The sequence below is a fragment of the Mytilus galloprovincialis genome, chromosome 1, assembly GCF_965363235.1.
Source record: "Mytilus galloprovincialis chromosome 1, xbMytGall1.hap1.1, whole genome shotgun sequence".
Lineage (NCBI taxonomy): Eukaryota > Metazoa > Mollusca > Bivalvia > Mytilida > Mytilidae > Mytilus > Mytilus galloprovincialis.
Window position 1 is genome coordinate 130,982,954 of NC_134838.1, and position 24,497 is coordinate 131,007,450.

Consider the following 24,497-nt stretch of genomic DNA (forward strand, 5'->3'; position numbering starts at 1 on the left):
ATAGAAAGAAATATTATCTTGCGTCACTTAGTTTTGGATTGAATAACCGAAACTTTCTCCCTTTTTAAACGAATAAAAGGCTGTTCCATCATAAAACATAACTTTTAAAGTTGTTAGTTTATCTTAAAATGATTTATATTCCTATTACTACAAATTAATTTCATAGAAATCGTCGTGACATTGTAAATACTCAATTATAAGTATGTTTTGAAATAATTTTTGTTGTCTGTTTTGTATGTACCGAATTCAGCATCCTGGCCAACACGTAAGTTTTCACTTTCATTGAGGTATACTAGATGGTTATCTAACGTTGCGTCTATATTAATAGATACATATTTTTTCATAATTTTCTATAAATTTTGTTAAGTTTTGAAAAAAATACATCATTTAAAACTAAAAAAACTACCCCCTTTTGTAATGTCGCATACGTGTGTTCGGAATTCTCATTTAATGATGGGTTTCCACTTTTTTGATGAACAATTAAATAAGGAAGAAAAGAGATTCAAGTTTTCAATCATTCCACTGTAAAAAGAGTATTTAAATTGGAGTTAGATATTCAATTTTGTTTTTCCTTAAAAACGACATTTGACCTTTGATCAAGATTTCTGAAAAAAACTGCACCGTATTTTCTTCTGGCGACCAGAAGAATCCCAAAGAACACATATTTTCGAATCTAATGATATATGATATAGCCGTATACTATTTTTGACGATTAAAATTTCATAATTAAGACTTTTGTCACTGGCCTAGAAGTTTAGTTTCGCATTTTGGTCATGGTGAATTTTTATAATATAAAAGTTATTAAGTAGTAAAATTGATTTTTAGATGGTCGACGAATAAAATAGCCTTAATGGTTTTATATGAACACCAAGGTTGTTTTAGAGGCCATTTATCTGTTTGATAGTCCGTATTTGTACATCCGTACCGCCTATAGGTCCAGAAATGATGGTAGTATTTTTCAACGAAGATTTGACGCTCGATCTTTCAATTCAATTTTATGGAAAAACGAGCAGAAATGCAGACGATTTTTATTTGTTGGACCTCTTGATAGAAAAATGTCTATGGTTTCAACACACTAATTGATTTAAATTTTCCTTCGGACCAAATTTTAGGGACTTTTGTGACATTTTCGTCCCACCTTTTTGCAATATTTTGTATTAAATAAATGCAGATTGTTGCAATGGCTACAATCACAGGATTATATTTCACCATTACAACTAATGGAAATCAGATCGATGGAAGATTCTCTTTTCTTAAATATACACAGGCATTACACAAATATAAAGTCTCATTTGTTAGAAGGAAGGGAAAGATGGTGGTTAAAATCTATGAGTGTCAATTTTAAGTTTTTTCCTAACTGTGTATTGTTATAGGGGAAGGTTTAAGATCTCAAAAACATGTTTAACCCCGCCACATTTTTGCGCCTGTCTCAAGTCAGGAGCCTCTGGCCTTTGTTAGTCTTATATGATTTTTAGTTTCTTGTGTATATTTCGGAGTTAAGTATGACGTCCATTATCACTGAACTATTAAAATTTTTGTTTAGGGGCCAGCTGAAAAGCGCCTCCGATTGCGGGAGTTTCTCGCTGCATTAAAGACCCACTGGTGGCATTTGGCTGTGTTCTGCGCCTTGGTCGGGTTGTTGTCTCTTTGACACATTCCCCATTTCCATTCTCAATTTTATTGCTATCTGAAGCAAGCTCTGTCCACCCGTTATCACCTCCAGTTTTGTCAATGGTTATGAGAATAAAGATATTGTTATTGAGTTTGTTAAGTTTTTAGTTTTCAATGTTGTGTTTTGTATATTGCTGTTTGTATTTGTTTTTTGCTAATGAATTGTCAGTTTGTTTTTGACATATGAACATGAATATCATTTGGTATCTTTCGTCTTAGTTCTAAATGCCGGTTTTTAAACAAAATTTTGAATTGCCCTCATAACAAGAAGACACTTATCAATATATATTTATATCTGATTCTCAGTCTTTTGTATGTTTTTGACTTAATCTTCATTTCAAAATGACATATACTCTTTATTTCACTAGAAATTACGTCAAGCAAATTACAATACTAGCATATGGATTTGAGGAAAATAAAGTCTGGAAATTTTATACTTTGACAATTGCATTGTTTCTTTCACAAATTGGGAGGCAACCAACATTCTTAACATCCGCTAAATCGTGCCATTTGTATCCAATATACATTTCAACATTCCCTCCTTTTCCTCCTGGTTGTCCCCTCTCCTCGTCCCAGTTGAAGTATGTCATCCGCGTTCCGTCATCAAACGTCCAAATTTTCGGAGTTAACTTATCTGTACCCTGGATACATATTCTCAGTGTCTTGTCATTTGCTGGAATATAAACGTAAATTAACACCGATTAAGTGCCTCTAAATATCAATCACTGAGTAAGCTCGCAACAAAATTTGTAGACGCCAGAGCACCAAATAAGATAGATAGAGCAACCAAAACGTCTCCCATCTCGTATTGTGTTTTTGTTTGCAGAAACATATAAAATAAGACTTGACAAATATTCCGGAGCTAAAACATGTTTTGCCTTATGCATTAGTAATGATTTATGATAATGTATTCTTTGTGTAATCGGCTCAATGTTACAATGGATACAACTGATAAGTTAAGTCTGCCTCATACTTACATCTAGAAATCAAAATGAGGACTTGTTTAAAACAAAAGTTTATGACGAAGGAGATGGTTTTAGCCTCCCAATTGTGAACTTTTCATTTCTGTGTAGCAACGTTTCCTGTAGCGCCTGCATATGAAAAGTGACCTACCAAATTATACTTGGTAACAAGGTTTGTATTATCATGAGCAACACGACAGGATCTTCCTACTCTTCTAGGGCACCCCCAGTTTTTGGTGGGATTCGTATTGCTCTTTCTTTATTTTTCTATATTGTATTTAGTAAACTAATGTTTGTCTTTTTTCTATTTTAGCCATGGCGTTGTCAGTTTATTTACGACTTGTTAGGGTGAACGTCCCTTTGGCATCTTTTGCCTCTCTTGTAAAAACGATGTACTTTTAAACTTTGATTTTCTCGGATTTTTTGAACAGTTATTATTTAGAAGAATAGTTTTTATTTTCCAATATTTGTTTTTTCAATTACTTAATGACGTTGCATGCGTCTTTTCAAGATTTCATTCACTATCCTTCACTATCCGGATCCTATACCAGATCTTTCGCGATCTAATCGCAATACTTATTCTTTCACGATCTTCTTTTATCGATATACCTATTGATAGCCTTGAATAATAAAAGCTTGTCTACTCGATGTGTACGTCCATCCGTGTTAATACTGTATATCTAGAAACATTTTTTATCATTGTAATGAAATATTCATTTTTTCATTTTTTTTCAAATTGACCGTGTATAGACTGTAATTATTAACATAGATCATAATTTTTTTTTTATACCTGTGATAAATTCTATGAATTGTTGTTTTTCTGCTGAATCTATTCGCACCAGTTCAGCATTCATGTCAGCACAGAACTGTTTGATGACAGGATAGTTAATGGTCACCGGTTCGTTTAAATTGAAACATAAATCTAGTTTTCTGTTAAACATAAATCCATTGACGGAAGGACACCGGCCACTACCTAAAAATGAGTAAATATCTAGAATGAATCCGTTTGCAATTGGCATATGCCCTTAATGTTTCAAAATGTTTCGTAAATTCAAATTAGGTTAAAAACATTTCAAAAACATCCTCAATATTATAGCATATATAAATATATGATATCGAACAAATTCGTTAACATTCAGAGAGTTTACAAATTGTTTGGTGCGATCAATTGTAAACATATATTTATTATAGGATAACATCTAGTAACTACAAGCACTCTTATCTTGATAATTTGCGTCGTTTGTTTTTCTTTAGTTGCTTTTTAAAAGGTCATTTCGTCGATCAATTTGATCAGCTCAGCACATTCCAATTATTTCTTTTGATATTTGTAAACAACATGTATTTTAAATTTTTAATCTTAGTTTGTTCTTATCTTGTTCTGTTACACCACTGTTCCACGTTAGAAAATTGTTTATTTTGCATTCTATGTTATTTGTCTGTCCTAACTGAGGCGGCTGGTATTTAGTGGATGTCATTGGTTGATGTCTCTCATATTTGCCTTTCCTCTGTTATTCTATCACACATCAGGCCTTTGGTTTTCTTTCTTGAATCTATTCACGTTTAACTTCATAATGTGGTTTATAGTCGAGCCTGTGACTTTTGTCGCAGAAAGTTCGACATAGGGATAGTGATTCGGTGGCGGCGTCGGCGGCGCCGTTAGCTAACTTTTTAAATGCTTTATATTTTAGAAAGTGGAAGACCTGGATGCTTTATACTTTGTATATAGATGCCTTATGTTACGAAATTTCTGTCTGCCACATTTCCATTGACCTTGACCTCATTTTCATGGTTCAGTGACTACTTGAAAAAAAGTTAACATTTTTTGTAATATTAATTTCTCTCTTATTATGGGTAATATGACGACTATAGTAGGGGTCTATTATATTTGGTGTATGGAAATAAACTCATCATAAATACCAGGATTAAATTTTGTATTTTCGCCAGACGCGTGTTTCGTCTACAAAAGACTCATCAGTGACGCTCGAATCCAAAAAAAGTGAAAAGGCCAAAATAAATTACAAAGTTGAAGAAAAATAAGGACCAAAATTCATCAAAGTTTTGCCAAATACAGTTAAGGTAATCTATTCCTCAGGTAAAAAAAGCCCTTAGCATTTCAAAAAATTCAAAAGTTTTGTAAACATTTAATTAAAAAATATGACAATATCAATGATAATTCATGTCAGCACAGAAGTGCTGACTACTGGGCTGGTGATACCCTCGGGGAATTAAAACTCCACCAGCAGTGGCATCGACCCAGTGTATGGATATATTTTATTATGTACATGTCACTACAGTCTCGCAGGTTTTATTTGACCTTGATCTCATTTTCACGGTTCATTGCTTAGTGTAAAGTTAAGTGTTTTGGTCTGTTTTTCTTAAACTGGAAGCAAAAGGTCAACTATATGTGTTGTATTGGAGGAGTGTAAGCTGTGTATATCTGTCTGAAAGGTATTATCTGACCATGACCTTATTTTGGTGTTTCATTAGTCCATGTTAAGTTTTCATGATTATATTTTTTTCTTAAATACTAAAAGCAATAGGTGAACTATATTTAATGCATAGATTGATTATTAGGTATACAAGTCTGTCTGGCATGGTTCATATGACCGACCTATTCAATACTGTAATAATATCATTGAATATCGTTTTTATTGGTATAAATATTGATTTTGTTATCAGTAAATTAAAAGCTAACTAAATATTACTAGTATGTTATATACATATACATATTCATGGATCTACAATCTGTCGATACCTGTAACTTGGCATTGCACAAGGTCATGTTTTTTTCTGGCTGTTTATGACGTCTTTACACTAAATCCATTGGCTGTTGGATGTGTACGGATTGATAGTTTAGTCTTAGATGCATGATTTTTTTATTAGTTGTTAGTGGCTTTGAACTAGCTGTCAGATAACTGCGAGTACTCTCAGATCTATTCATTGCGTTTTTTTTGTGTCGGGATGTATAAGTACCCAGCCACGTCCACTTGTATTTTTGTCCATCTGATGAGTTAAGCCTTTTTCAACTGATTTTTATAGTTCGTTCTTATGTTTTACTGTTATACCACTGTCCCAGGTTAGGGGAGGGTTGGGATCCCGCTAACATGTTTAACCCCGCCGCATTATTTATGTATGTGTCTGTCCCAAGTCAGGAGCCTGTAATTCAGTGGTTGTCGTTTGTTTATGTGTTAAATATTTGTTTTTTGTTCATTTTTTTACATAAATAAGGCCGTTAGTTTTCTCGTTTGAATTGTTTTACATTGTCTTATCGGGGCCTATTAATTATAGCTGACTATGCGGTATGGGCTTTGCTCATTGTTGAAGGCCGTACGGTGACCTATAGTTGTTAATGTCTGTGTCATTTTGGTCTTTTGTGGATAGTTGTCTCATTGGCAATCATACCCCATCTTCTTTTTTATATTGACACCATTTACATGGTTCATCAGTCAATGTTTATTTTTCTTGGTTAGTCTATTTATATATAAGCAACTATAAGTAATATGTCAACTACACTTAGTGTATTGAATGATTGTACATGTATTTTTCTTTTAGTTATCTGACCTTGACCTCATTTTCTTGGATCATGTTAAGTTAATGGGATAGTTGTAGTCTAGCTTTATATTTAGGACCATCTACATAGTACCAATGGTTAGTAAAGACGGCGAGACATTTCGGCGTGTGCACTCTTGTTATAACCTACTATAGGTTATATGTTGTCTGAATATTGAAGGCCATAGTGACCTCTTGACTACTTACATCCAAGCTCTGCGATCTTTAGTGGATAGTTGTCTCATTAGCAATTACACACTCTCTTTTAATTTAATACACATATGAACTGGATACAGCTTCTGACCATGATTTATACAACTTTTGGTTGGAATGCGTAAAACTTGGAAGGATCTGAATTACTTGTTTGTTTCTATCTTCTTTTAACGTCACATCTGTTAAAGCCATGATATATATAAAAATTAGAAGAGGTGGTATGGTTGCCAATGGAACAACTCTTCGCAAAAGACCAAAATGATACAGAAATTAACAACTACATGTATAATAGGTCACCGTACGACCTTCAACAATGAGTAAAATTCACACCTATAAAAGACCCCGCAAAGAAAATGTTAAACAACTTAAACGAATAAGCTAACGACCTGATTGAGGCGGCGTTAAACAATTATATATTCCACTAAGTACATGTATGAAAATATGTAAAAATTACACTTGTATATGTTAGATATGAATGTTTTGTGATACACTATATACGGTTTACAGTATGAAATGTTACAAAATCATCCTTGATGTTTTCTGAAAACCTTCGATGTGGTCAGAGTTAACTTTTATTTTTTCTATAATACTTTTCAGCCCTAGAATAGGACTATTATTCATATCATTTGTTATTAGGATTTATCACTGTTATTGCATTTTGACAAATTAACATTTTTTAATGATTTGAGAGTTTTATGTTGGTTTTGTAATAAAGGTTTCATCAAAAAGAAGAGTCTCATTTTTTTAAGTCACTGGTGTAACCAAAAGACAAATTGGTTAGGCAACAGTTATCTTTCTCAAGATTTCAGCAGTTGCAATAGTTTCTCTCCTAGCAGCAGTGTTACCTGCAAGCAAGTTATGCAAGAGAAAACAACAATCTATGTCGAAAACTAGTGAAAAAAACTTAAAAGTAAGTAAAAGCTATATAATAATATCGTAAATGAAAATAGTGTCCATGGTGTACCCTCATATAAATCATTTTCCAAAAGATTTCCTTAAATTTGATCAAATAACACCAGGGACAACATATAAAGGGTCAGTGGTTTTTCTACTTTACATACTACATACTATGGTTTTGATATAACTTAATATAGAATTGTCATTACTTAATGGTATTTCGCTATAACATGATATGGTTTCGTATGGACTTGATATAGTTTTGTCATTAATTAATATGTTTTTGTCATCACTCTATTACTACAATTAAAATGATAAAATTGAAGGTGATCGGATAGCCTGACACTAACTAGTGGTATCGAAGTTATACATTTGCACATGTTAAAGGCAACCCAAAAAAAATCTGAGGTATGCGTTTTTTTCCCCTCATTTTAACAAGACTAGTAAATTGTATTTTGATTTTTAACCATCAACCTGGTCATGTGGTTAAAATATAAATAGATAATACAGATTTCAGTTATGCAACAGGAAGTTTGGAAAGCCAAAACCATTATACGTTGAACAAACTGAAATGTCAAACATGACTGTATCATTTAAACCATGACAGTAAGAAAGAAGCACTAGTACTGTCTGAAAATGGGAAGACACACTTAGCATCCTTCATTCTAGAATTCTTTGCAATACAATTTTTCTGTCGTATTTTTCACATATTTTCCCTACTCATTCATTTGTGTTGATACTTGATATTGGATTGTCTACAGTCATGACAGTTGAATTTAAGGCAAAACTTGTCACTAGTTGAGAGCTCTTTAAAAGATAGAGGTCCGTGTCTTTGATTGTGATTTTATTGTGAAAGAAATGAACAAACGGATTTAAATGTTGAGCTTAACATTAATATATTTTTCTACTCAAGTGTCAAAGGTTCACGTAAATATACATTTCTTTTTCTTTTAAAGCAAAGTTAGAGATATTAAACAAAGAAACTTAGATATGAATAACGTGACAGATATGATAATATGGCTAGCCATTTATATATTAATCATAAATATCTGATAATGTCAAAAATATATCTAATATAGTAAGTGCAATATCTTATATACTTATAAAGATAGGATATACTATACAAGATATCTCATTTACTATTTGTTTAAACCATATCTTATTTAGTTATTAAAAAAAAGATATATTATAAAGATATGAGAACACTTGCTATAACTTCAAATCAAATAAAATATCTCAAAAAGAAAACTAGATATCTAATATACTTTTTTATATATCTTATTATTTTTTTTAAGATATCTTGAAATTGAATGAATATAAAACAACTTGCCGAAATATGTATTTTACTTACCATCTTTAGTGAGGTAAAATGTCCATCCTGTTTCGGTAGTTGACGGTGACGTTTGACTCGGGTATGTGAACGAGTCACGATGTAAAATACAGCGTTTTCTTTCAGAATTATAAAAGCTTGATAAACAATCCTTATTAGACACACAATTAGCATGGCATTCTATTGCAGACCTAGTCTTTTTATTCTCAAGTGGGTCAGTCGCTCCATAGAGTCCATCCAAATTTTTGTCACGTTGAGCAATGAGTAACTGTTTCTCAATTGAAGAGCACCATGCAATACACAATATAGATATGAATAGTGTGAACAGTTCCATGTTTAATTGACGCATTTTTTTTTTACATGTCATTATAATTTAACTGCAGCCACAACACGTAGGACATCTTCCTTACTGAATAACTATTTGTAAAATCAGAAGTTAAACTACAATGGTGATTTGTCAGAATCAAATCGTTACCTTCTTAACATGAAATCGATCTTTTATCTAATTTATTTTCATTTCAACAAATAGAAAATACATATATTGGGGAACCAATGAGTCAATACTAACCACACGGCTTGCTTTATAAAACTATAATAATATGCTAAACTAGCGAGTTTTTCGATTTAATATGCGATATCAGAGTTGTTTACCTACTTCATAGCCAGTATCAAAATGCATTCTCTGTCACTTGTTAATGTTCAGTGGCAAATATATTAAACATGATCAGGACGACGAAAAATTCTACAAAACGTATTGGTGGAGACTTTATCGGCAGGTAGAGTAAGTTAATAAGATAGGGATAAGGACTGCATTGGAAAGGTTATGTTGTTCAACCTGGGACCAATGTACAATACATGAGAGCCGTGGGGCAGTATTCAGTGCATCGGACTACTAACACAAAGGTTCCTGGTTCGTTTCACGTTCCGGGATAAAAATTTCAGGGACTGAATTTTCGGTTCTCCCTTGACACCTTTTGCGAGTATGATCTTGAGAAAACGATGATAATCCGTCGGAAGGGGACGATACATGGCTGACCCGTGTTAAGAGAGAGAGCTATTTCTCTTGCACGTTCAAGACACCCTTGTAGATTTTGAAAAAGAGCAGGTTAATACCGCTACAAGGCAGCACTCGCATCGGCAAAGTGGAAAGGGATTACTATATATAAAGTGCAAAACTTGTTTCCCAATCCACTATAAATAAATATATATGTTTTAACTAATGTACAATATACATTTTTATGTAATAGTCCCGGGTATAACATGTGAAAATTCACCAAGTTATAAAATCACAGATTTAAGAATTTGTAGCTTGTATTAAAGTCAAGGAAAAAATATTATTTAGTTGTAAGTACCCGGACTGATATTCATAAAAACACTTAAGTTAAGACATTCAACCGTAGAACTAATTTATCGTAAAACATGGAGAAAATCCGTCCGTTCTGAACAAATCTTTAAGCCCAGTAAGAAGTTTAGTTTCGCATTTTGGCCATGGGGAATTCTTAAATATGAAAGTTTGTGCACAATCAAATTGAGTTTTAGATATACGAAAAATAGATACTTTCATGTGGGTTTATATGAACATCAAGATTGGTTTTTTTTCAAGTTTTATAGGCCATGTTTCTGTCTGATAGTATGTATTTTCATATCCATACCGCCCGTAGATCCAAAAATAACTAACATAGAGTGTATCGGGATTATTTGCAATGAAGAATTAAGTATGGAAAAATAAAAATAAAAAAACAAAGTAAAATTCATCAAAAACAGAGTTAATTTTCTCTATATTAAATTACAATCACGTTGAGCAATCTCGGACTAACGTGACCCAAACTGACTCATTTCGCTCAGACACTGAAGATTTTCATGCAATATGTCTAAAAAGTGCACAATAAAAAGATAAGTAAAATAGAATCTTAATAATATCATTAACAGTAATTGCTGAGTTGTTCCGCCCACTCTAACTTAAGATCCTAGATTTTACTTCAAATTTACACATTATGTTCAAACCTCCAATTTAACTTTAATCAAATAATGACGTTTGTATATGAAAGTACTGTTCTTATTAAATTACTTCAACTCTTTGTAATTTGAATTATTCTTGGGCTATACTTCCGTCGAAATATATGATGTTTCTTAATACATACGATTTCATTATGGATATGTAAATTTGAGAAATTCAGAGACCGATGCAACTTCAAATACGATGGCAAGCAGACAGGATCACATGAATAAACATATAAAAATCTTTCAAAATCAAAAGCATAAAAGCGATTGTAGTTTTATGAAAGTGTACAAAATTTTTATGAACAAAAATTGTCAATATAGTTAAAAGGAGACGGACTTGAAAACGTCAATAAGACAACAACCTAGCAATAAATCAACAAAAAGGCATCAAGGGCGCAACATACAATAGTAGACAACATACAACATTCCTTCTGTCACTGTTAAAGGCAATACGATAGAGAATGGAAATAGGAAAAATGTAAGAGACAACAGCCCGACTAAAGAGCAGAAAACAGACTACGTTATTCCACTTGAATGTTCGGGGTTCGTGTTGCTTATTCTTTAGTTTTCTATGTTGTGTCATGTGTACTATTGTTTGTCTGTTTGTCTTTTTCATTTTAAGCCATGGCGTTGTCAGTTTATTTTCTATTTATGAGTTTGACTGTCCCTCTTTGTTTTCCTTTTAAGGGGACGATAATTTTTTTCTCTGTTAAATATGTGAATAATCTTTCTCTCTGTCTTATAATCCAAATAAATAAAATGAAACACGATGGACGCGGCTTTGGATATTTCCTTTACCGGTAAGGATTTCATACATATTACGGACAATGATTGGGTGACGTCATAGCCATTCTATAGTAACGCCGTAGTAACGTCGACATCGTAGCAGTGTGTTTACAGTATACTGTCGACTATGGACAAGCGAATCAAAAGCGTATGTAATCGGTCTATATCCGATATACAAAATGAGATAGAGAAAGAGAAAGCACTGACAGTAGATCTGCTACAATCTACCACAGATTGGGAGGATATGATCGAAGACTTTGAGGACAGCTTTAAGATAGAATCGGAAGTTGATTCAGGAGGAACATGGAAGACAAGGTATCTCCTTCAGACAAAGTTGACCTTTAATATGATCGGATGTTGTTTTAGATCCCTTTGGTCGTTTAATTCCTAACACGGCTTAACATCGCTGGCTTTCAAATTTTTAAGTTTGAAAATTCTTGAAGATGAACGCTTTGATTTTATCGAGACTGTTGAAAGAGAAGCAGTTGTTGTTGTGATTAAGGGATGTAGTCAATATATGATTTTTGCCTTCTTAACAGCATACAGTTGAACAGATGTATTTCAAATAATTAACAATTTTTTTTTTAAATCAAAGAAAAGTCATTTTTAATTCTCACATGTGGACCAGTTCAGTAATATGCAGTTCTACCATTAACAGTTTTTTTTTCAAACCTGTCTATATATAAATTACCGTATAATAAAACTGCCGTTTATAAACAAAGTTCCAATAATAAAATCAATTGAATTTGACCTTTTTGTATTGATCTTTTTTAAACTTTTAAGAACTTTAATCACAGAGTGAATGTAATGTTTCCTGGCAGAAAAACCAAGTCCATTTATAAGTAAATTACGGAAAAAATGGATTTTGTTTTTTTACATATTTACTTCTGAATACTATCTTATGAGTTAAAAAAAATCTGTCCAAGTTTGGTAGAAATCCAGGATAGTTTTATAAAGTTGTTAAACTTTTAAAAACTTTCACCGCAGAGTGACCGCCGACGACGGAATGTAGGATCGCTATGTCTCGCTATGGATCGACAAAACTATATGCATTACGTCATACACAGCAATGTATAAGACACTTCTAAGATATTTGTATTAATCAGATGAAACAAAATCTATATAACCTTTTTTCTTGTCGTTCGACGTTGTATCAAGCGTATATAGATCTTGTATTATAAATAAATCTTTTCATTTGTTTGCAAAATTAAAAACAATGAATGTTTGTAGCCGAGCTATTTGAAACGTGTTGGTCATTATTGTTTTTTTGGTTATTAGTCAATCTTTTCGAAGGAATAGAGTTTTGCTGATTAGTGTTGTATATTGTACTAGCCAATATCATAAGTAATTTCTGTTATCCCTTTTGTCTGTCAAATTCTATCTAAAAAACAGTTGCTTTAGTAAAAATCATGATTATCTTTAAGTTTTCTAAATTGACAAGTACAAAAGAAACACTAACTGCGACCAACAAAAAAAAAAACCCCTTAAATAGCCCATATTTCGAATGTACATGTACATATAAATTATTATTTATTCTACACGTAACAAAATAATTCTTGAAGATGAAAATTAGGACTGATAATTTTACGAAGTGTGTCCAGTTTTTTCAGGTTATGTGTGAAATTCTAATAATAACTGGTTTGCACTCTATTTCCCATTCCATTTAAAGACATTTAAGAACTTGCTTAAAAAGGAAAGTGTCAGGGTGTAGGGTGTCATTCTTATGGGCACTTATTCTTTCAGTTTTTCTGCTAATGGCAGGTTTTGTTTTTTTTTATTTTTATCAATTCTTTATGTTAGAAATGAAAATCGGTAGGCCGACAACAACTTTAATGACTCTTCTTTGAAAAAATAAATACACTTTGACCCTTCAAGACAGATGTAATATTATTTAATATTCAAGGTATGCTTACCAGCTTTTACATAACCGGATGTTACGTCAACAAATTAAAGAGATGAAGACCGAAAGAGAGAAGTTAAAACAGGGCCAGTTCAAACTTCCTGCTGACGTTGACTGGGATAAACTGACTCCAGCAGAATGTAGACGACATCTGAAAGCTATGCACATTGAAATAACATCGCTAAAAGGTAAGCTCTTATCATAGTAATCTTATCACATTTAATTGTAGAAGAGTATCGGTATCTGTTTAGGATTTTATACACGATAGTTTTATAGAAACTTTATTACGGTGCAGCTGATTTTTATTAGTGGTAAACTGTCGACATATACATCTATACATTCTAGCTGTTAGAGGTAAATTATAACCAGAGAAGCCTTATCACACGGTGTTAGAGGTAAATTATAACCATAGAAGCTTTATCACACGGTGTTAGAGGTAAATTATAACCATAGAAGCTTTATCACACGGTGTTAGAGGTAAATTATAACCATAGAAGCCTTATCACACGGTGTTAGAGGTAAATTATAACCATAGAAGCCTTATCACACGGTGTTAGAGGTAAATTATAACCAGAGAAGCCTTATCACACGGTGTTAGAGGTAAATTATAACCATAGAAGCTTTATCACACGGTGTTAGAGGTAAATTATAACCATAGAAGCTTTATCACACGGTGTTAGAGGTAAATTATAACCATAGAAGCCTTATCACACGGTGTTAGAGGTAAATTATAACCATAGAAGCCTTATCACACGGTGTTAGAGGTAGATTATAACCATAGAAGCCTTATCACACGGTGTTAGAGGTAGATTATAACCATAGAAGCCTTATCACACGGTGTTAGAGGTAGATTATAACCATAGAAGCCTTATCACACGGCGTTAGAGGTAAATTATAACCATAGAAGCCTTATCACACGGTGTTAGAGGTAGATTATAACCATAGAAGCCTTATCACACGGCGTTAGAGGTAGATTATAACCATAGAAGCCTTATCACACGGTGTTGATAATCAACACTCTTGGAAATGAATTGTTACCAATAAAACCTTATAATCACACTAACAAAAAGAACTCTCAGATGTGACCATGTACATTTTTTATATAATAAAAAAAAGCTTTGAAAATCACCACAAATGTAAGATATTTGATACCGTCCCCTCTGATAGTAAAAGGCATTGTACTAACGATTTAAAATGTTTTTTCAAAACGTTTCTAAAACAGTTTTACTTTGTTCTTTATTGAATGCGCTGTCTTTAAAATCATAATATTTTTACCAAAAAAAACCCAACCCTAAAACAATAAAAAATCTACAAAGCTAGTAGTCTAAAGTATGATTCATTGGAGAGAACCAAGTTCTGTAAAATAAGACTGTCTTTAATAAATTCAACCAAAAAGAGTTTCATAGACAAATTGTAATAAAGACCATTGTAGTATGATAGCATCTTTGATGTTATTTCTTATAGTGTGTTAATTACAGCAGAAATGAACTAAAAATCCGGTACAATAGGTAAAAAATCTATTCGAAATGATTGGTTTTCATCGAATTCAAATATAAAGCCAATCGAAAATGCTTTTTCAAAGCTTCAATCTTTTTTTGTAATAAAGAAAAAGATTACAAATGTCAATATTTGAAAAATTCGATGTCCGTACTTCTTGAAAGTTCATCTTCAAATGGAAGATCAAATATAATGGATAAAAACATTGTGAAAAAGAAATGATCTCTCTTTATCTTATCTTTGATTAATTGTATACCTGATAGCTATTTCAATGACTAATTACTAGTATAAAAAGAGAGGCGAAAGAATGTAAAGGAACTTTCAAACTCATGAGCCAAAAACATGGCTATAAAGAAAAAGAAAAACTGAAAAAGTATTTAGATCAATTTTACGTATTTCTTAGTTAAATGTCTAAAACATAAAATAAGCTGTGCGCGGAATACCCGTCCATTGTTCTGTAATAACACAACAGCAACCCTTGTCACATCCGTCTCGGCAATCCTGTCATTTCTATATGTATTAAAACCTGAGACAAATAAAAAGCATATCCTAGCCAAATGAATTCCATTCCCTTGAAAATCATAAATTTGCGACATGAAGCTCGAGCTTGTGTTCTTTGAAACTAATTAATCAAAACTCAACTTGGATAACGTTGAATATAAAAAAGAAGATGTGGTATGATTGCAAATGAGACAACTCTCCACAAGAGACCAAAATGACACAGAAATTAACATTTATAGGTCACCGTACGGCCTTCAACAATGAGCAAAGCGCATACCGCATAGTCAGCTATAAAATGCCCCGAAATGACAATGTAAAACAATTCAAACGAGAAAACTAACGGCCTTATTTATTTAAAAAAAAAAAAAAAAAAAATGAACGAAAAAAAAAATATGAAACACATAAGCAAACGACTACCACTGAATTACACGCTCCTGAAGACCCTTTTGAATTGAATCATGCCATTTCACGATTTTGTCATTGCTAAACTAATTCGATAATCAAGTTGTATATAACAGTTTGTTATATACTTTGAATTTCTCCTTTTTTTCTAAAACCAGCCAGTTGTTATAGTTATATCTTTATCCGTTGTTAAGGATGTACTTATGTGATGTCAGATGGTCGGACTCCTTTGTTTGTTTCCTACAATCCAGGGTAAAATATTTAGTTTTTTAATAGCTCATAAAAGGTTATTTACAAAAAGTATGCAGATTCTAGATTTCTTTACTTTCGATTTGAGACCGAAATAATAACAATGCAAATGCAAGGCAAAAGTCCGAGTAAGCTTTTTCCCGCCATTTTTAAAACTCGAATATATCTATTAAAAGATGCTCCAAAACCTTTTGATTTTTTAGCTTATATCTTTCCTTAACTAATGCCCTTTCGACTTATATAATCAATTTCATATTCTTGATTTTTTAAATTTCACCTAAGTACATTCTTAAAGGAATTGATGTTGGTGCCAGAACTTTGGCTATTTCTGATATGTACTGCGTAGGAACGATATAAATCATAATATAATGGTCTCTTGTTTCTTGTCGAAGACCTCTAAGATATGGCCAATGAGGCAACATTTGATATTTGTATTTATCATGTTTGTATTATACATTTATATCTACCTTAAAGATATAATGCCTTTTTTCTTTTCTTTCAAATCGACGTACATATCAGAATGATTGGGGAAAAAGCATATATTGATATATACATTCACTCTTTGATATTCGGATTAATCTGAGCCAACTTTCGTTGTAACAATTGACGTCTCTTTAAACACACTCGATTTACTAATGAGTATGCAAATTTGATGAATACAAAGACTGATGCAACTGCTAAATACATCAGGAAACAGCAGAATTAATAGACATCTAAAACAATCTTTTTTGATAGTAGGCAATCATCTTTTGAAATCAAAGACATAAAAGCTATTGCAATTTAAAGTGTACAATCAAAAGTGCATGGAACCGACTGATGAACGTCAATGAGACAGCTACCCAGCATACAGTCTCCGACAAAAACACCATGGATTGTTCAGTATACTCTGTCACTGTCAATGAGACAGCTACCCAGCATACAGTCTCCGACAAAAACACCATGGATTGTTCAGTATACTCTGTCACTGTCAATGAGACAGCTACCCAGCATACAGTCTCCGACAAAAACACCATGCATTGTTCAGTATACTCTGTCACTGTCAAAGACGAGAATACTTCATTATTAAATGTTTTATATTGCTGTTCTCTTCGAGGAAGACAGTTTTTTTTTCTTTCATATGTGGTTTAATATCTCTCTCTTGTTTATTTTTGTAATCAGTTATATAGCTTACATCTTTCACAGTCAGATATGACTAGTAATATATATTGTAAGATAAATTAAAAAAATATGACACTTCAATATAAAATGTGAAAGGACATGAATGTCAGTATAATATATTTTTTTGAGATATTCTTTAAAAAAAAAAAGATAATTCTGTATGGAATATTATTCTAATAACATTTAATGTTTCACAGGGAAATGTTTGTTTACTAGTTTATCCTTATTACATGTTATAGCGATCTTTAATTTGTCTTTAACTTTACTGTTTAGTTCAACTTCGATAATGTCCCTTTAGCGTGGTTCGGTATTCATACATACCGCTATTGTTTTTATATTGTGCTATGCTATGGTAATTTATTTTGTATTCTAGTCTTTCAAGTTAGCCTATGAGCTTTGTCTATATGCCATTTTGATTTTCATTATTGACATATTTTTTTAAGTGATAAAGATTATTACACAATGTTGACTGCTAGACGCCTGTTTTTGATTTTGTTCCTATTATGAAAATGAAAAGGGAAATGGGGAAATGTGTGAAAAGACAATAACCCGACAAAAACAGACAACAGGCGAAGGCCACCAATGGGTCTTCACCACAGCGAGAAAATCCTGCACCTGCGGCTGGGTGAAACATGTTTTTTGTGAGACCTCAAACCTTCCCTAATACCTCTAGCCAGATACTAACTAAAACAGAGGGAAATTCATCAACTATAGAAAGAAAATAAAGCAACAACAGGAACACTGAAGTGCAAAACTAACAAACGCCAACAAGCATAGAAACTAACTATTTCATAACAACTGTGATATTCTTGGCTTGGTAGAGGACATTTATAAATTCCCCACAACTTTAGTCATCTGTGATTCGAAATGAATGTACCTACATATTATGCTTGCAGTGATTGTAAATGTACGAGCATTAAATGAGTGTAGAGAATGAAAATGCATGTAAATAAAAAAAAAAAAAAAAACGTGTAGTGATTGTAAATGCATGTACATTATATTAGTGTACCGAGGGTATAAACCAGCCCAGTAGTCAACACTTCGGTGTTGACATGAATATCAATAACGGGGTCATTTCTATAAATTTCCTGTTTATAAAATTTTTCGAAAAAGTAAGGATTTCTTTTCCCAGGCATAAATTACCGTAGCGCTATTTTGGATAACTTTTTGGAATTTTTGATCCTCAATGCTCTTAAACTTTGTACTTGTTTGGCTTTATAGATATTTTGATATGAGCGTCACTGATGAGCCTTATGTAGACGAAACACGCGTCTGGCTTACTAAATTATATTCCTGGTAACTTTGATAACTATATAGTGATTATAAATGCATGTTCATGATATACGTGTAGTGAGCTCGTATATGCAATTAACTTATTTTCATATCATGTTAAATCACTTTTTAACACCTGGATAATATTTTATTTAATTTAAGGATATAAGAAAAGTATAGAGGAGAAGTTGGATTGTGAGTCGTATGCCTACAACACGACACGTGACAAGTGTGATAGTATACTGAACGACGTCTGGTTTCAACAACAATGTAGAATTAGAGACCTAGAAAATAGCGACCGACGCACAATGAGTCAGTACAACATTACGAAAGGGAAAGATGATCACACGGGCAAGGATGGTAGAGTCCGGCTACCAGCAATTTCTCCTAAATCATTGTCACGTATTGAATCGTACCGGGCGGCGTTTGATAAGGTTAGAATAAGGAAAAACAAGCAGAAAAAGAAAGCCAAGACAGAAAGAAAAGTGAGCTTCCATGCTGATGTTACCTGATCCAACAGAAATAAGCGCCTGTAGACGATGGCTAGTAGGATCGATGTGGTGACGAGTCCGTTAACTATACATAGATGTGGGAAGTTCATAATCACAACATATGACAATTTATCTATACGTCAAGAAAAGACAATTGACCACTATGTTTACACGTCAAAAGAAGATTATACATCACCATGACTACACGTCAAAAAAGATTATACATCACCATAATTACACGTCAACAGAAGATAATATTTCACTATGCCTACACGTCAAAAGAAGATAATTAATCACCATGACTACTCGTCAACAAAAGCCAAACTTCCACCATGACTACATGTCAAGAGAAGAAAATACATCACCGACTTCACGTCAAACGAAGATTATACATCACCATGATTACACATCAACAAAAGATAATATTTCACCTTGACTACACGTCAAGAGAAGAAACTACACCATCCCGACTGCATGTCAAAGTAAGATTATACATCACCAAGATTACAAGTCAACAGAAGCCAATATTTCACCCTGACTACACTCCAAGAGAAGAAACTACACCATCCCGACTGCATGTCAAAGTAAGATTATACATTACCGAGATTACAAGTCAACAGAAGCCAATATTTCACCATGACTACACTCCAAGAGAAGAAACTACACCATCCCGACTGCATGTCAAAGTAAGATTATACATCACCAAGATTACAAGTCAACAAAAGCCAATATTTCACCACGACTACATGTCAAGAGAAGATCATAATTCACCATGACTACACATCAACGGAAGCCAATATTTTACTATGACTACATGCTCACAGAAGCCAATATTTCACAATAACTACACGTCAAGAGAAGAAAGTAATGCATTATGACTATATATACGTCATTAGAAGCCAATATGTTTCCCTGACTACACGTCAAGGGAAGATAAGAATTCACCATGACTTAAGACGTCTGAGATCAAGTGTCATTAACAGTTCAAGGGCACATTTATTTAGAGTTTGAAGAATGCGGTGATCGATATTCATTTGTACACTTGCAACCGTACCTTTAGACGTTTATCTTCAGATTAAGGAAGTAGTCATTAAAAATCTCACAATATGGTTTTTATATTATTTAATATTTCATAAAAGTAAAATGAATCTCGTATGTTTTAAATATATATATAGATAGTAGATTGTTTACACGAGAAAACAACAACACTGACAAGCCACATTAGTATAAAACATATCACTTCCAACCAACATTCATTAAGTCTCATCAAACAGAATCTGATAGTGCTGATTAAAGGGTAAACAATAGTAAAGGCAATATAATAGCACCATCACATTTCATCTTTCATCAAAGTTAAAATTGTCTATTTACTGGAGAAAAACTGCATCTGAAATAGAAATTTGTATAGCAGATAATTCTTTTTTTTTGTTTTTTGTTTTTTGTTTTTGTTTTATTAAAAACAATTAAATTGATCATTATCGACTTCTGAAAGTACATACAAATGAAAAAAAGTAATAGAGATAAAATAATTTCAACCCACGGAATTTTTAAAACTTAACCTTCATGGTTCCATTTATTCAATTTTCACTCTTAAACTTTTATTTTTTAGTTTTTATCTTTCACAAAAACTCATTACAGATACCTGGCTTTTTTCAAAAGTACATTTTATTATCATTACAACAAAGGCAACAGTCGTTAAATCTACTTTTGATAATATAAATTGGTTATTTCATATTGCGACGTATCTGCTGCATAGTAAAATATCCTTTCATTGAAACCATAAACACACATACAACCATCTCTTCATGTTTCATTTATCTCAAATGTATATGCTCTAATAATGTTACAGATTTAAGGAAGATATTTGCACGCTGTATAATATGTTGTCTATAAATTCATTTTGATGAAACTGTTTTGTATTTCTTTTTCCATGTCTTTGTAAATACAATAAGTTAAACTTTAAATAAAATAATTTCATTAATCTGTCTCAGAAATGGATGAGCAATACCAAAAAGTAACAGAAGTATACTGCTGTTCAAAAGTCAGAAATCAAACAAATCCGAACTTTGTTTCATCTCCTATTTTGATAAAGAGAAACAAATTTTCTCATCATTGTCATGGAAATTGTTTGAACGAGTATTGTGAAATAAGTTGTATAAATTTGGAGATTTTCCCTGTTAGTTACGTAAGCGCGTCTCTGATTGTATTATTCTGTGGTGTCTGTCGTTGATATAATATGTTCGTTGCTGTGCTGCAGTTTGTATGTTGTGTCGATTATTTTATCATTTGTTTGTTGTATTTCTGTCACATAGTGTTGTTATTTTAGCGATGTTTTTGAGTGGGAGGTTCGGCTAGTCATTAAACCAGGTTCAACCCCCATATTTTTCTTAAAATGTCCTGTACCAAGTCCAGAATACGGCAGTTATTATCTAAAACTTGTGAATCTTGCACTTCAGTGTTCCTGTTGTTCCTATGTATCGTGTTTCAATTGATGTACTTCCCTCGATTTTAGTTTGTAACCCGATCTGTTTTATCTCAATCGGTTTATGACTTTTGAAAACGTGTAAACTAGTGTTGCCTATATTATATACATATACTATAGTGTAACTAAACTATTATAGTCGCCGTCAGCTGAATTTCGTAGCAGGTATCGGTAAAAATTATCTAAACTATCAATCGTGCTCCATCGAGATATAGTTTTTCACATTCCATTCATAAATCGTCAAAAGGAAAACAAACCTACCTTTTAAGTGATCGCACTGTAATAATCCTGACCTTCACATTTCCCAAGGTAGGTCAGTAGTGGTTTTTCTTTTTGCGATTTATGAATGGAATGTGAAAAACTATATGACGAGTGAACGTGGTTGATAGTTTAGATTATATTTACCGATAACCGCTACAAATTTCATCTGACGGCGACTATAAGACATTGATAAATGACTTACAACGCTTTCACCCAATGCTTGAAAGCTTGCCCGACGCTGACCGCCTTTCATAGCATCACCCATTCCGAACAAACTATTTTTGCTTCCTCTTCTATCAAATTCCTACAATATTGAAGATATGGGAAATGGTCGGAATTTATCAGCACATTTTAAATGTTTTGACTAAAAAACTTAGGTGAAATGTTTTACAGTGTACTATATTTACTTTCAATTGCTATGAAATAAGTATACAGTAGGCTATATAATATCACATGAGGTTAACCTGAAAGCTGTCGCAGTAAAGAAGATTTATGAATAACAGCACATCAAACATTCAAAGACGTTTGAAACATATCATTTAACTAGTCATGCCGACTTTAACATTTAGAGATGAAGGCTTTTGCGCTGATTGTTGCTTCCAGTTCAGGAATTTTGTTTACAGTAGAGACCGACATGTTTCTCTGTGGCTCTGCTGTGAGGTTATATAATACTTACAGTTAAACTGCTGCTAATGTGAATCATAAAGGTTCAAAAAGATCTTACATGTACTTAATATATGATATGACTTGTGATGCAATAAATTTCACCTGATCGAGTTGACTATAAAAGTCGGACTGAGTGTATTGAGCATGAATATCAAATAATGAAATGTCAAGGTCATTCCGCTACCTATGACAAACCTCGCCCGACCAGGTGACATTAATGTAGTAGAATTATTAATATATTTATCAAAATATTTTTGTATTAGGATACAGATGATTGATAAATAGATATTTCTAGATATACACACATTGGTGATTGTACATATTACACAGGGATGAAATCTCACACATAACTTTTGTTGAAACCTGCAATATACACGTATTATCATGCTGAGAGGAGCTTTAATGAAAACACAATTGCACATAGAAGGTGAATAATGACAGTGATGATGTCTAAAGTAAGGGAACCCACGACAAGGGTAAACGACACAAGAATGGAAAGGGTAACAGAGGTGATTAAATATGGGTACTTCAGTCTTCAATGTCAAAACATAGTCATGCGCAATACTACATCTGCATATAGCCATCCATCAACCAATGCGTTCCACACATACACTGCGGCGGACTTACGGGCGTGATGAATGGCCCTGCGCTTGGGCGTCGATGTCTGCAATCGATGAAAAACTGATCGTCATCAATACCACTTATTGGCATTATTCCAAGACTATGGGTGCTAGGTTTTCTCTCTTTTTGTCCACCTTCCCCGAACATGGATATGGGTAATATACCCACGCTGTGCGTACTAGGGCGTCGGGATTTATCAGACGAATGCCGTGATTCATAAGATCCTCGTCGGGCATCATAGAACCAACTTACTGGAAATGAATACTGTCCCAAACTTTGTGTACTTGGACGGCGAGGGCGGTCAGAGCAGGGACTTTCATCGGCAATTAGACTGATACCAGGAGTAGCACCAACTGGAGGAATCAGACTAAACTTCCGCTGCTGTTCTGATGTATCTATAACTGACATCTGTTTTTCATCCTGGAATTAGCAGATAAAAGAAGAAGAGAAAAAATAATTACAAACTATTTAATGATTTCTTTTTCTTTTTATGTAATATCCAAAAAGAATTGCGACTGAAAGTACACGCATATTATAATCTTTTACATTGTAATTTCAATAGTATCTGTGCAGATGTTAAATATGGCAATAGTTTGTTCTATAGTTTATTAAACCGTAGCAATAGAACTTTTATCTTCTCAACACCATTTGAAAAAAATAGTCTTTACAAACAAACCAGTTTTTATTTGATTTGCATTTTAACTCTTAATACATACTAATTGATATTGCACTTCTCGTACAGATCAATAGACAGAAATATTGAATTAAAACGTCATTATCTGGTAAATCTATTTCCAGTTCAAAGCTTATGATATTTTTTTTAAAAAACTTACCAATAATTTTCCACTGAGATTTGGACTGCTGGGTACTGAAATAAAAATTTACGACATAATTACCTGCTATTCAAGTAAACTGTTAGAAATCATCTACAATAAAATATGGTTCCAACTCCCTCCGGCAATGTCGGCCCTTTTCGAATTTGACAATTTTTTGGGTCTTAAAAATCATCACGTGTTACGTTAATTCAATACCCTCGAAATTAACATGTTTGGCATTTAGCTATTCTGATGAAGGTAAGTATAGGCAAGCGCTTTGTACGTTTTAAGTATACAATTGATAAAGTATTACTTTTTTATATTTTAAGATAAGGACTACGGTTTGAAATTGTTTCGGTTTATATAACCTGACATTACGTACTTCATAAACTAACTACTTCAATAACCAAGAATCAATCTCACTCGATGAAAATTGTTTGTGTTAGTTATTGCTCTCCTGTTTTGACTCTTTTGGTTATACAGTTTCTGCTGTATTGACACACCTTTTGATTACACAGTTTCCTCTCTAATGACTCATGGTGTCTTCTTTTTGATGGTGATGTTTATATATATATTCCTTTAGTATCCTTTCACACCTTTTGTGTTTATTTCTCTAATCATAGGTATAAATACAATATTCATAAAACGAGAAACCTATTTTAATGAATCCCTTTCTGAAGACATGACAAGAGGTATCAGTTATAGCAATCCAGAGGACGACACACGGACAAAAAGTGCAAAAACATAGACAAGTGCATAGACAAACAAAACAT

At 32.8% G+C, this 24,497-nt stretch overlaps 2 protein-coding genes and 1 long non-coding RNA gene across 5 annotated transcripts in view; 1 reads left to right on the forward strand and 2 right to left on the reverse strand.

Annotated features, from left to right (window-relative positions):
- Positions 1-2,012: 2,012 nt before the first annotated feature.
- Positions 2,013-8,953, reverse strand: LOC143057620 (uncharacterized). Its single transcript, XR_012972766.1, has 3 exons — positions 8,644-8,953; positions 3,424-3,606; positions 2,013-2,344 (listed from the first exon to the last, which is right to left on the reverse strand). It is a non-coding gene; the product is annotated as an uncharacterized LOC143057620 (long non-coding RNA).
- A 2,555-nt stretch (positions 8,954-11,508) lies between these two features.
- Positions 11,509-20,860, forward strand: LOC143059814 (uncharacterized). The gene is made up of 3 exons (XM_076233382.1): positions 11,509-11,724; positions 13,313-13,497; positions 18,551-20,860. The coding sequence occupies exons 1-3, from the start codon at positions 11,537-11,539 to the stop codon at positions 18,898-18,900; spliced, it is 723 nt and encodes a 240-aa protein (XP_076089497.1). The 5' UTR covers positions 11,509-11,536; the 3' UTR covers positions 18,901-20,860.
- Positions 19,987-24,497, reverse strand: part of LOC143059792 (SCY1-like protein 2) — an 88,053-nt gene continuing 83,542 nt past the window's right edge. For 2 of the 3 annotated variants that reach the window (XM_076233357.1, XM_076233364.1), the window contains 4 exons: positions 23,743-23,777; positions 22,916-23,329; positions 21,825-21,926; positions 19,987-20,266 (listed from right to left, as the gene is read on the reverse strand). In XM_076233357.1, the coding sequence (XP_076089472.1) occupies positions 20,243-20,266; positions 21,825-21,926; positions 22,916-23,329; positions 23,743-23,777 (575 nt within the window). In that variant the 3' untranslated portion in view covers positions 19,987-20,242. The remainder of the gene's footprint in view (positions 20,267-21,824; positions 21,927-22,915; positions 23,330-23,742; positions 23,778-24,497) is intronic. The other variant, XM_076233369.1, reaches the window with a different exon arrangement.

Bases quoted from the DNA above. Each gene is read 5' to 3' on its own strand.
- LOC143059814 (XM_076233382.1), top strand. From the start codon at position 11,537: ATGGACAAGCGAATCAAAAGCGTATGTAATCGGTCTATATCCGATATA. The intron at 11,725-13,312 runs GTATCTCCTTCA...TTAATATTCAAG, and splicing joins GGAGGAACATGGAAGACAAG to GTATGCTTACCAGCTTTTAC. The intron at 13,498-18,550 runs GTAAGCTCTTAT...ATTTAATTTAAG, and splicing joins TGAAATAACATCGCTAAAAG to GATATAAGAAAAGTATAGAG.